General features: G+C 35.5%; 1 protein-coding gene across 1 annotated transcript; it reads right to left on the minus strand.

Moving 5' to 3' along the window:
* Window positions 1-8,899: 8,899 nt before the first annotated feature.
* On the minus strand, window positions 8,900-13,840 carry LOC149186086 (wall-associated receptor kinase-like 20). Its single transcript, XM_089410887.1, has 3 exons — window positions 12,593-13,840; window positions 12,434-12,496; window positions 8,900-10,423 (listed from the first exon to the last, which is right to left on the minus strand). Exons 1-3 carry the CDS (start codon window positions 13,413-13,415, stop codon window positions 9,309-9,311), a joined length of 2,001 nt encoding a protein of 666 aa, XP_089267013.1. The 5' UTR covers window positions 13,416-13,840; the 3' UTR covers window positions 8,900-9,308.
* Between the last annotated feature and the right edge of the window lie 410 nt (window positions 13,841-14,250).

Genomic DNA, 14,250 nt, shown 5'->3' on the forward strand with positions numbered 1-14,250 from the left:
TAGAATCCGGTGAAAACATTTGTGGCCAACTCTTGATTTGTGTTGTTTAAACTGCTTTTTTTTACTACATATATGGATTCAACACCCTCAAAAAACCCCTTGGGAACTTCGATTATGAAGAGTTCACTTGTCAAACTTGTAATTTCAATGAATCCATGCGGGATTCTAGACAAATTAGATCGGAAAATAAACCGGAAAATTTTCCAAAAAGTCACTCGTTCATAAAACCATCATCTTCATTAATTTAAAAAAATGAAAAATAATATAAATCTAAATATTTTAATCACTTTATTAATGTAAAAGAATATATGTATGGAAATCAAAACCACTAACATTAATTAATATATTTAATTTCCTTAAAATCATCTTATAACTTTGTTAAAAAACACACACACACACAAACACATTTCCAAAATTTAATATAAAAAAATTTCATACTTCTGTCATTCCCATATATTGCATATCCTCTGAAAATCGTAATACATTAAAAGCTATTTTCTAAAAATTGCAATATATTTGAAGATTCCAATATCTTTATCAATATCCCATAATAAAGATATAAATCAATTTCATCATTAGAAAAGGAAGATCCACACATGTAGAATTTTTTGTCAATGTTTCGTAGCCACTCACCGATTCCATTGTCAAGACTTTCAGTGACTATGAAGAGCAGAGACTCGATATATAAGAAGTACAAGGAACTATTAAAGTCGACTAAAAGAACCAGTTAATCTTTACTCTTAATACCCGCTCAAAATCTTGATAATGGAATTGGTTAGAGGCTCCGAAACATTAACAAAAAAATTCTATATCTGTGAATATTCATTTTCTAATAGAAAACTCCAACCACACAAGCTTGAATACTACAAATTTCATCATTATAAATATTACGAAAATCACAAAGATATAAGATTCTGATATTACGAAAATTAGCATGAGATAAGATTATGAAAAACTTTGACCACAAAAACTTGAATACTGCAAATTTCATCATTATAAATATTATGAAAATCACAAAGATATAAGATTCTGATATTACAAAAATTAGTATGAGATAAGATTATGAGGCCCTATAATAAACCATTAACAATATCATTTCATTTTCAATTTTTCCATTCAACTTTTTACCTAATGAAATAATCTACTAAATATTTATTAAATAAAATAAAAAAATTATAATTATTTATAAAAATTGAAAAACTAATAAACTTCTCAAACATTTTAAAATTATAATCAATTTTTTCATAATCAATATATGATTTTTCATAAACAAAACCATGACCGCATATTCATAAACAAAACCATGATCACATATGATTACACTAAAAACACTCTACAATTCAATTTTGAAAAGACGTATAGACAAAATAATGATTAAATATAAAAATAGTAAACAAAACAATAATTAAAATAAATTTATAAAAATGTCTATAAATTGAAAAACTAATAAACTTCTCAAATATTTTAAAATTATAATCAATTTTTTCATAATCAATATAAAATTATAATCAATTTTTTCATAATCAATATATGATTTTGTTTATCATAATCAATATATGTTTTTTTATAAACAAAACCATGATCAAATATGATTACACTAAAAACACTTAACAATCCGATTTTTAGAAGATGTAGAGACAAATAATGATTAAATATAAAGATACTGAATAAAACAATTATTTATATATATATATATGATTTTTCCAAACTAAATTGAGGCTAGACCAAGACAACTACAATGTTAAATTAAATAAGTGTATTGCACATCTCTCCTGGAATACCCCTAACCTCGTTATAAAACTATAGATAAATGCATGATCAAAGTGTAATGACGAGTAATCCCCACATTTTAAATGGATTCGACCCAGAATCATGACCAGAAATTGTCACTTTTATTTGTGATTTGATTGGTGCTTCCATCTTCCTAATGTCCTTGGAGTCGTTTGAATCTTCTTGTTCAGCAATGACTCCAATAGACCTTAAGTCCTTCTTAACAACCATTTCTTCTGCAAAGTTAAGTGCCAAAGTTTCCTTCGCAGTTCACTTCACAAAAACAAAAAATGTTAGTGGGAAAGGCAGCACTATAATAATCCTTATTGATTGAAATTATCATGAGGTTGCACATCAATGGGGAATTTGTTCAAAACATGTGTAAATCTCTTATTAAAATCCTTAACCTTTTCTTTATCCCCAATCTTAATGTTTCTGAGTTCTTTAAGTAACATGGTAGGAGTTTTATCATTAACAATTTTTTCTAAGAACAACTGCTTAAACTCCCTCCAATTGTGGATTTAATTAGGTGGAAGGCTATGGTATCATACTGATGCTCTACCCTCAGGAGTGTATGAAAGTAATATATAAGCAACATCGCCATAACGTACCTCTAACATCCTTAGATGCAATTAGAAGTCATCAATGTGATATTCAACCTTCGCTTTCTTGTCTGGATCATAAGTTGTAAGCATCTTTTTTGGGTTGCTTGGGTAAGCGATCAAGATTTCCCCAAAGAGAAAGAGGCCCTTGGGCCATCTAATCCAATTGGTCACCATTTATGTCTTCTTTCTCCTCCTCCTCTTCACTATATGATTATGAAGAATCTTCTCCTTCACTATTCATATTTTCGTTGTTATTTGGTTGTCTATTACCTCTCAATTATTTGTCATTTGAAAAATGAAAGTCCTCATGTTCTCCCTCCAGATTTTCCCCAATAAGTGGTTGAATGTCCCCTTAATGAAGAGATTCTTCAAATGAGTTATCTAAATCTTCAAGGGTTGCAGTAACCAATTCTTCCACTGAAGAAACTAAAAACCCACGACAGGTTGTCTCTTTCTTTGATTACCTATGAGGAAGAATAAATGTGATAGGAAGTAATCCAAGACCTCTAGAAAAATGACAAGTGATAGGCCAAATCCTCCGAAGTTCCTCATAAGTGACTTTGTAATATTGCTCCGGACCTTGGTGAGATGACTCTCCTTTCTCATATATATGAGTTGGAGTTGGGCTTGGACAATTGCTACCTTGAACCTAAGGTTATTTATGTGAATGTAGTGAATTATCAACCATAAAAAGGCTACCCTCCTTCTAGCACTAGAATGTTTTTGGTTCTAGAAACAACTAGCATACAGGGGGTATCCCTTATATGAAGTTCCAACTAAACCTCATAACATTTGGAGTAGGAACCCCATTCGAGAAATAGGCCTCGCTGCCATATTCTTAATGGTTTTCATTGGTTGAAATAAACAACATAAGAGAGTATGCATATACTTTCAAGATGAGCAAGTAAGTTAGCTTCCTGAAGGATTCAATTGCAAAGTGTATAAAGGTTCTTTCACGAAAGGGAAGAGAAAGTGAGTCTTTAGAATAAAATTAGTAGTACTATCCTAATAAAGACACACACATATATTTGAAAGAATAATTAATTATCTTGCAAAATAGGTCACAAAGAAATAACGATCATGAAAGAAAGAGACACATGATTCAAAGATGCATACTAAAGCCAACAAAATAGTTCATTTTCATTAGTATGTAGAAACATAAACATACACTGCAAACAATAAAAGAATAGTCTTACAATCATTCATGACATATGCATGAAACTGTAATGGTTCCAAGAGCCTCAAATCACTAAGTGAAAGTTCCAAGATACACCATTATAATGATACACCACTAGCTCCAATAGTGGAACGTTAAGCCACCACTTGCTCCTCAAAAGGATGATCTTCTCTCCTATGCCTAGCTTGAGAAGCAAGATCAAAATTCCTCTTCCTTGAGCTATGAGGGTGTATTTAAAACAAACGAGGTGACTCTCCACCTTCCTTGTGACTCTTGACCTCCCTCGTGACTCTTGACTTCCCTAGTGACTTTTGACCTTCTATCTGATGTTTGAGCTTCTATATGACTCTATGAATTTCTATTGAATTTTCACATTCCATGTGTGACCCTTGGGCTTCCACACATTTTACATTTTCTCATTTTTTTGAAAATATGATATCGCATTCCATAAATTGTGGCAAAACACATTGACAACATACGACTTTTATGGTGACACTTTGAGAAGCCACAACATGGTGACAATGACATAGGACTTCATTGTATTGTATCAATACCAAGCCCTTCTCTTTGCTGCTACATCTTCACATCTTCATGACAGGTCTTGCTTGTGCTTCATCTTTAACCTCCAAAAAGATGGTTATGGTATTAGAGTCTTCCATGTCATCTTGATCTTCATCCTTCTGTCGTAATTCAATGTTCCTTTGTCTATTTGTAAGATGATATATTTGAGTCTCACCTTCACAAGTATCTTCTTGCAGTATCCCTTTAATGTCCTCCTTGAGCATCATCCTGCCATGTTAAGATAATAACACCTACAAATGAAGTTCACTCATGACAATACAATATTAGTCCCGAAATCACCTAGTCTACCTTGTTTCTCATGCAACATGCTGACTGTGATGGGACAATGCACAAGGTTGAGGAGAGAGACCTTCTTGAGAACAATGCATAGTGGCGGGAAGCAAGGAGTGATGGACTAGGCACTATGATTACGTAATGCGCAGTGGAAAGGGAGTAGGAAAGTTAGGGATTGAGCAATGGGTAAGTCAAAGAGACAGGGAGGCATGACTGGGCACTGTGAGTGCATAGTGTGTAGTGGCAAGGGAGCAGGAAGGTCAAGGATTGCACAATGGGAAAGTCTAGGAGGCAGGGAGGCATGACTGGGCACTGTGACTCCGCAATGCACAGTAGGCAAGGGAAAGGATCAAAGGACTAAACAATTGAGCACTACAAGGGTCCATAAGAGGATCCACTTTCCATTATGATTGCATAATGTGCAGGTCAAGGCAGGGATGATCGGAGTTGCACATTGGGCGAGTGCAACCAACAAGACTGAGTGACTAAGCACTGAAATTTCTCAGTGCGTAGTTAAGGGAGGTTGTCCTCTAGGATTACGTCGTGTGCAGCTCCAAAAGTAGATGCATCATCACTATGTCTTAGGACTACACAGTGCATAATTTTTGGAGACTACAAGGTTGGTCATTGATTGAGCAAGTTGTGAGGACAGTGAAAATTATGGAAATGACTAAGTGTGAGACCAGTAAGACAAGAAGGTAAGAATTAAAGCATAACAATACTTAAACATGATCACACACACATAAATGATCAACCATACAACAAGGAGATACTCAGTACCCAAAATCAACGTGTATTCATTGAAACAATGACAAAACGACACTTACCTCCAAGTGTGACACTTAAGATATACCTTTGCGACACAAGTGTTGACTGCAAAGAGAAAGTGCACAATACCTTAAGAATGAGTCCAATGCATGTCCCTATGATAGATAGGATCCACTAATGCAAGAGAATGCATTAGAGCTACCTCTTAAAGATGTACCAAAACTACCTTTCACAAAGGATGACACTTCCCCTAACAAAATATGACAATTTGGATTTGTTTATAAAGGGACTTGAAAACTTAGAGAACAAGTATAAGACCACTTTAACAACTCAAAACGAAAATTCACATGATCAAAGGGAGGCTCCAAAATTTGGATGTAGGTAAAATTTTGGATGGTGTTGTAGCAACGACAACAAGGCTACATGTTTGACCATTGTTAACATAATCAAACCATGATCAAACATGGTCAACCATTGCAAAACTATGGTCAACCATCATCAACATATTTAACATTGGTCAACATGGTCGACCATAGTAAACCATGGTTAACCATAATCAAACTTGTCCAACATGGCTAACTGTAGTTAACCATGGGAAACTATGATAAAACCATTTTCACCCGTGCTCAACATGGTGAACCATAGATGTGATGATTAACAAATGCCTTCACAATGTGAAGAACAACAAATGGCATCACAAAGTGACTAACAAGAAATGATGTCTGAATTTGATAAAAGAAAAACAACATTGAAATGTGATGAAGAATAAGCATCTTTGCAATTAGGCAAAAAAAATGTCGTAATGCTACAAATAAATATCCACATCATGACACAACAAACAAAACCATTGTTAACCATGTTTAACTAGGTAAACCATGCTTGATCCTTAGTTAACCATGGTTAGGTATAGTCAACTATAGAGAACATGGTCAACCATAGTCAATAAAGGCAAGATGGTCACCAAGGCCAAATATGACCAACCAAGTTCACCAATGGTCTACATGGTTGACCATGGTCAACCATAGTTAACCATGATCAACCATCATTAATCATGATCAATTGTCATCAACCATAGCCAACCATGATCGACCATCATCAACATGTTTAACCATGGCCAACATAGCCAACCATAGTCAACCATGGCCAATATGGCCAACTAAAGTTAACCATGGGCAACCATAGTCAACCATTTCACCCATGCTCAACATGGTGAACCATAAATGTGATGAACAATAAATGTTGTCACAATGTGATAAACAACATTTGACATTACAAAGTGACTAACAACAAAAAACATTGCGATGTGATGAAAAACAAGTTACTTCAAAATGTGATGAACAATAAATGTCTTTGTAATTGAATAAGAAAATGATTTCAAAATACGATGAACAAATATCAACAATAGGACCTATCAAACAAAACCATTGTCAACCATGATTGACCCTTAGCTGACCATGGTCATACACGTTCAACTATAGTCAAGTATAGAGAACATGGTTACATGGTTAGGAAGTGAAAGATGGTCGATTGAGGTCAAACATGGTAAACCATGTTCACGAATGATCTACATAGTCAACATGGTTGACTAAGGTTGACCATGGTTAACCATCATCTACATGGTCAAACTTGGTCAACCATAGTCAATATGGACATCATAGTTAGCCATGGTCAACCATTACCATTTATAGATAAATGATGCCAACCCTAGTTAACCATGTCACCCATAATCAACCATATGTTGGTCATCCATGGTCATATAAGCTCAACATTGTCAAAGATGGTCAACATGTTCAACCATGGTCAGACAAGCTCAACCATGGTTAGCCATATTCATCTATGGTCGACCACAGGCAACAATAGTCGACCATGGACAACTTGCTCAACCATGGTTGAACATGATGAAACATGGTCATCCATCCTCAACCATGGTCAACATGGACTACCATGGTCACCTATGGTTAACAATGGTCTATCAAAGTCAACCATAATCAATCATAGTCAACTAGCGAAGGTGAACCATGGGAAAAATTGTTAAACCATGATCAACCATAATAAACATGGTGAGCTATGCTCAACCATAGTGAAAATGGCCAACTATAGTCAACCATGGTCAACCATTTTCACTCATGCTCAACATGGTGAACCATGGTCATCCATAATCAACCATAGTCAACATGGTGAACCATGTTCAACATGTTCAACTTGGACTACCATGGTAACCTATGGTCAACGAAGATGACACATGGTCAACCCAAGGTCAACTATGGTTTACATGGTTAAACATTGTTAAGCATGGTTAACAATGGGCAACCAAAGTCAGCCGTAATCAATCATAGTCAACTATAGTAAACAATTACGACTATAACTTAACTACATTTCACTATAGTAAACTAAGGAGCGCCATAGGAAAAATGGACAAACCATGGTATACATGGTTAATTATGTTCAACATGCCCAACCATAGTCAACGATGGTCAACCATAGATAACCATGGTCAACATGGTCAAATATAGTTATCTATGGGTAAGCAAATACGAACCATGTTCAACCATTTTCACCCATGCTCAATAGAGTGAATCATAGTCAATCACAATCAACCATAGGCAACATGGTGAACCATGCTCAACCATAGTCAATTTATAGATATCATAGTTAATTTTAGTTTAACTTGGACAACTATGATCACCCATAGTCAACGCTTTGTTAACCATAATCCACCCATGTCAACGATAAATTTACCATAGTAAACTAAGGTCAACCATAGTCTATTAATATTCTATATACACATTCATTGTCAAGTAGCATAACCACGATAATAAACTGATTAAAATATATTCATCAACATCATTTTCCACCTTTCATAAAACTATCAACTTCATTAATTTAAAAAAATGAAAAATAATATAAATCTAAATATCGTAACAATTTTATTAATATAAAATAATCCAATTTATTAATGTAAAATAATACATAAATAGAAAACCAAACCACTCATTTTAATTAAAAGATTTAATTTATTTAAAATCATCTTTTAATTCCATTTTCTTTAATATTTTTCATTATGTATTCTCTTATAAATTTGTTTAACGAGAAAAAAAAAATCAATATAGCAAAATTTCATACTTCTCTTATTCCCACATATATATAATATCATCTGAAAATCATAATACATTGAAAAGCTATTTTCTGAAAATCGCAATATATTTGAAGATTCCAACGTCTTTATCAATATCCCATAATAAAAAAGATATAAATAAATTTCATCATTATAGATATTAGGAAAATCACTATGATATAAGATTCCGATGCCACAAAATCAGTATGAGATAAGATTCCGAGGGCCATAGGATGAAACCATAAACAAAATCATTTCATTTTCTTGATTCGACGACTCTTCATGTTTTCTTAAAGTTGTTTTGTTTTTTAATTTACTTTTTATCCAATAAAATAATTTAATAAAATGAAATAAATATTTATTAAGTAAAAAAAATTATAATTATTTATAAAAATATATATAAATTGAAAATTATTACTAAATATTTTAAAATTATAATCAATATTTGTGTTTATCATATTCAATATATGATTTTTCATAAACAAAACTATGATCACATAGGATTACACTAATAATACTTTACAATTCAATTTTGAGAAGATGTATAAGCAAAATAATGATTAAATATAGAGATACTAAATAAAACAATGCTTAAAATGATACACAATAATGATTATGTCAAAACATATAAATGAGTTTTCCGAATAAAATTATTAAGTGTATTGCACATCTCTCCTGGAATACCCCTAACCCCGCTATAAAACCACTGATAAAAGCATGATCAAAGTGAAACGACGAGTAATCCTCACATTTTAAATGAATTTGCCCCGGAATCATGACCAGAAATTGCCACTTTTATCTGCGGTTTGATTGGTGCTTCCATCTTCCCTGGTCGTCCTCTGCGTCATGACGACGACTTGCTGACGTAATCATTTGCACGTAGATTGTTCTTCCTACCACCCTATAGGATTTAATCAATATTCCACGATGAGAAGTCTGACCTGAAAGCGATGTTTAACGATCTTCCACGATGAGAAATCTGACATTAGAGATAAGATGATGAGATTACACTGGACCGCTATGATTGAAAGCCAAGGAGTGGTCCACATTCTTCGCTTCTCATCGTTGACACGGTATCTTCATCTACAATGCCCGATGTCTCAATGTTCATGATATAATGCAATTCCTCCGTCACTTCTTTCATGGTGGGCCTCTCTTGCCTCCTCTCCTGCAAACAACTCATTGCTAAAAATGCCACCGCTTTCATGGTTTCCAAAACAACTTGCGAAGTGTTTTCCTTCAACCGAGGATCGACAACATCCATGACCCTTCCTTGTCCCGATTTATTATGTACATACACTGCCAGATTTACATCATCAGAATCCCTGCTGAAATCAATGGCCTTCTGAGATGTCACCAGTTCCAGCAAAACCACGCCGAAACTATACACATCACTTTTATCAGTGAGCTGGTAATTTCTGTAATACTCGGGATCCAAATACCCCAGCGTCCCTTGGGCGCATGTGGAGATGTGAGACAGGTCCGTTTCCGCTAGACGTGATAGCCCAAAATCTGAAACCTTGGCATTCAATTTACTGTCAAGTAAAATGTTTGTGGACTTCACATCTCTGTGATATATTGGAGGGAAGGCAGCGGAATGGAGATAAGTCAGAGCTTCCGCAGTGTGGAGAGCAATATTCAAGCGCGTTCTCCAGTCCAGGAACTTTCCTCCTGAGATCATGTGGAGATGATCGAATAAGGTCCCGTTGGGAATGTACTCATACACCAGGAGCGGTTCCTGCGCATCAACACAGCAGCCCAACAGTCGAACCAGATTTCTGTGGTTCACCTGAGATAGAATCCGAACCTCGTTCAGAACCTGTTCGATTCCTTTGATATTACCTACTTTCGCAGTTTTAACCGCGACAAGGGTGCCGTCTTTGAGTATTCCTTTGTAAACTTCTCCGAAACCCCCAATCCCGAGGATTCGGTCCTTTGCAAATCCGTTTGTTGCCTTTTTCATCTCTTTGCTGGTGAAGAGTTCGGCGGCCTTTCCTCCGCTGTTTGTTGATAATATGTCCGCCCTCTCCCTCATCAGTTGAGCTTGAGCCTGCATCTGCACCCTTTTTCTTCTGTATAGGATTATCGCAAGTACTGCTACTGCAATGGCTACACACATTCCTGCAACAAGACCTGCATAGCATCGAGGAAGAAATTTGTTTGTACTTAGGACTTCAATAAATAAACTGTGTAGTTAAGAGTCATGCATCAATGCATAGCATCAACATTAGAGCCCAAAAAATAAGTACAACATTTACCATTTCCAATAAACAAAGTACAGGAATAGAAACATCTTTGATAATCAGCTCCCAATTATACCACATGTGGTGCAGAAATCAAAATTAGAAATGAAAAAACTCCGAATATATAAGGTGAAAAGAAGAACGGAATTCTTATTAGCCCCAAGATTGTTTCTTAGCAAGCTTGGGCGTTTTTTTGATGGAACCAAGAGTCATGTCAGGGATTTTGCAGATCGGAATAATATTTCACCTAAATAATCATCTTTCTTTCCTTCTTAGTATGAGACTAGGGCCTGGATCTAATAATAAATCTAAATTAATTGGGTTTTGTTTGTTTTTTACTTTGTAATATCTAGGCATGTGAAGTGCCTAAAAAGTTGGGTCTTTTTTAATGGAACCAAAAGTTATGTCAGGGATTTTTGCATGCTGAAAAAGCTTGGGCCTTTTTTTATAGAACCAAGAGTCCTGTTAGGGATCTTTGTAGAGGGTATAATATTTCACTTAAATAATTGTCATTTTTTCCTTCTTAGCATGGGACTAGGGCCTGGATCTAATAATAAAGCTGAATTAATTGGGTTTTGCTTGCCCTTGATATTGTAATAGCGAGGCATGTGAAGTGCCTAGAAAGCTTGGGATTTTTTTTATGGAACCAAGAGTCATGTCAGGGCTTTTTGCAGAGGGGAATAATATTTCACCTAAATAACCATCATTCTTTCCTTCTTAGCATAGGACCAGGGCTTGGATCTAATAATAAAGCTGAATTAATTGGGTTTTGCTTGTCCTTGACTTTGCAATATTCAGGCATGTGAAGTGCCTACAAATCTTTGGTGATTTTCTAGTGGTTATTGATCGGTTCTTAGAGATAGGCACATTACATAAGTTGGCCCTAAATCTTTAGCAACAAAGGAATCACCAACTTCAGAAATTTTTTGGGGAGCTGTAAGTATCACATATCCCCAAGGAACACAACTTTGATGCGGACAAAAAATCAAAGAAAGCATTTCTCTAATCTGTTGGACATTTAGTGATAACAGAAAGAAAACCCTGATGTCCTCAGGGTGCATGCCAACAACATTTTTCTGTATTAAAATTGTTAGGGTGCATGCCAGCAACATTTTTCTAAATTAAAACTTTTTTAATCGCTAGGATCTTGTCTTTTGCATGCTTGATTGTTTTTATTCTGGTTTGGAAGACATGCCCGAGAAGAAGTAATTGTACAATAATGTATAATTTGTAGGCCAAAAAAACAAATTACATAAAGATAATTAAAACTATATAAACAATCAGAATATGATGACTTTAGATGATGTAGATCAAAGAGATTTTCGTTAATATCAGGAATTTGACGATATTCATCAATAAACTTCAACCCATAAAATGAGTATAGATCGACTCTACCCTGGACCTATGAAGAGTTTATTGGTGATAGGGAAAAGGGTATAATTATAAATTTATATTTATATATATTTTTAAAATTAAGATATATATTTGCTGATTTGAATTACAGCAATAAAATTTTAAATTTAGACATAGAAACAGACACCTCTTAAAATTTAGACATAGAAACAGACACATCTTGCCTGTAGAACACTTTTTATAAAAAGTGGACAGAGCTTTGAACAATTTATAAAGTACAGAACATGAAAAAGATAGACCATCTTTAATTTGATTGAGAAATCCGACTGGTGAACAGCTAAGTTCGATTGAGGTTTCGGAATGGCGAACAGTAAAATCAATGGTTATAACCAAACTCACAATCAAAGTAAATTTGGGAAAAAACTTGCAGAGATGGACGATTGCATATATTGCACCGAGTCGGTTCCTATAGTATAACAATAATACCAGGAAAAAAAACTATTATATTCTAGGATTGTATATGAAGGTCTGAAATTTCAATACTGACCTCCAATCAGAGCCCCTCGATTACTATTTCCACAACCGTTGGGATCAACACACAAGGATACATCTGAAGAGCCAAAGTTTTACCAAATTGGATTAGTCCAATTGAATACAAATCATTGCATTTATTAGAATACGGATAGGCGCAGTTTGATCTACTTACTTTTTGTGCAGTTTCCCTGTACAGAATCCCAAATATAGTCTCCAATACAGAGGCACCTGGATCTGCCAGAATCCATTGGATCAGGGGAGCAAGCAGAGTTCTGGTCACAATCTGCCTGACTTTTACAGGAAGGCTCTAACGGTGCAGCCCACTGTAACTCCACTCCATAGCTCCACTGAGTCGCAGGCAAATCCGGGTTGAAATTGAGGACACTCGTGTAAGCCCTGCACCCACCGGAGTGTACACGTATTCGGCGAGAAGTGGTAGAACTACCCGCTGTAAATGTGCAGCAAATACTATCATTTCTACAGGCCATGGCTACCCCGGTATCATTAATATATGTATGACACGAACTGCTTGAGCTGCAATTCAGTGGGGATGTCAGTAGTATAGGATTGCAATTCAAAAGCATAATGGTGTTGGTACTGGTGATATTGAAAGGTAGGCTCTGATTCAATTGCAGTCCCTGGTTATTCATATCTTCAGTCTGACAAACATCTTTAATCAGAGGTGCAGCTTGAATAACGAGCCTCATGGTGGCTGGATTGATACTAATGACTTTATAAAAGCTCCCATTGGCAGATTTGAATTCCAGCTCGTTGGCTGCATTACAGTAGATTCTGTAATCAGGGAGACCACAACCATTTTGGGTGCTAAAAGGGTATGGAACAGAAGAATTGCCACACTTGGGACAGCTGGGTATAACCCCTTCAACACTCGGGATGATGCAGGGACTCATCCATATTTTCAAGAAATACACCCAAAAAACCCAATGTTTAATATTTCTCGGTTCATGATTCCTAATCCTGTCCTCCTTCAGCATGGTGATCAGAGCCGACCAAATCGAAGCAAGTTACAGAACTTATAAAAAAAATATTTGATAGAAGGCTGAGTTGCAAAATACTGCATACAAACAAATCTAAGTTCAACAAAAAACAACGGTATACAGACAAATCTAAGTTCAACACAACAAACAGATGGCTGCAGAGTAGTTCAGCTCAACTGATTAACGCGGCCAGACGCGTGAGGCACAGATAGTCACAAGAAACAATGGCGAAAGCGGGCATGAAATTGCGTGCAATCGTATGATATAACAGAAATGCACAGCGGACATTGGAGAGAGCCCATGTTCCGACTCCCGAGTCGCCGTAACTTTGCTGAACTCTAATACGGAACAGTCAAAATCTAAGTTCAACGCAACAAACAGATGGCTGCAGGAGTAATTCAGCTCAACTAATTAACGCGGACAGACGCCTGAGGGACAGATAGTCACAAGAAATAATGGCAAAGTGGGCATGAAATTGCGTGCATTTGGACATTGGAGAGAGCCCATGTTCCGAGTCTCCGACTCCCGAGTTGCCGTCACTTTGCGGAACTCTAACACGGAACAGTCAAAACCTGACGTATGATGCCATACCCTAATTCGCGGTTGGAATCTGGAAGTTTCCTCACCAGTCAACAATATTCATCATGCATAGTCTAACGATTATGCTATGCTTTTTTTTTGGTTGAAAGTTAGGGAAATTTTGTAAATCTAAGTAGAAGTTATCAAAATTCATAAATTTAGGTAATTTTATGATTTTTTTTTGCTGGATTCAAGTCATTTTTAACAACTCCTATTGAACATGAAATAATATTAAAAAAAAATAATATTTATA

The sequence above is a fragment of the Pinus tabuliformis genome, chromosome 3_1 (assembly GCF_031772625.1).
Source record: "Pinus tabuliformis cultivar Carrire ecotype Pingquan chromosome 3_1, CPIR1, whole genome shotgun sequence".
NCBI classification, from domain to species: domain Eukaryota; kingdom Viridiplantae; phylum Streptophyta; class Pinopsida; order Pinales; family Pinaceae; genus Pinus; species Pinus tabuliformis.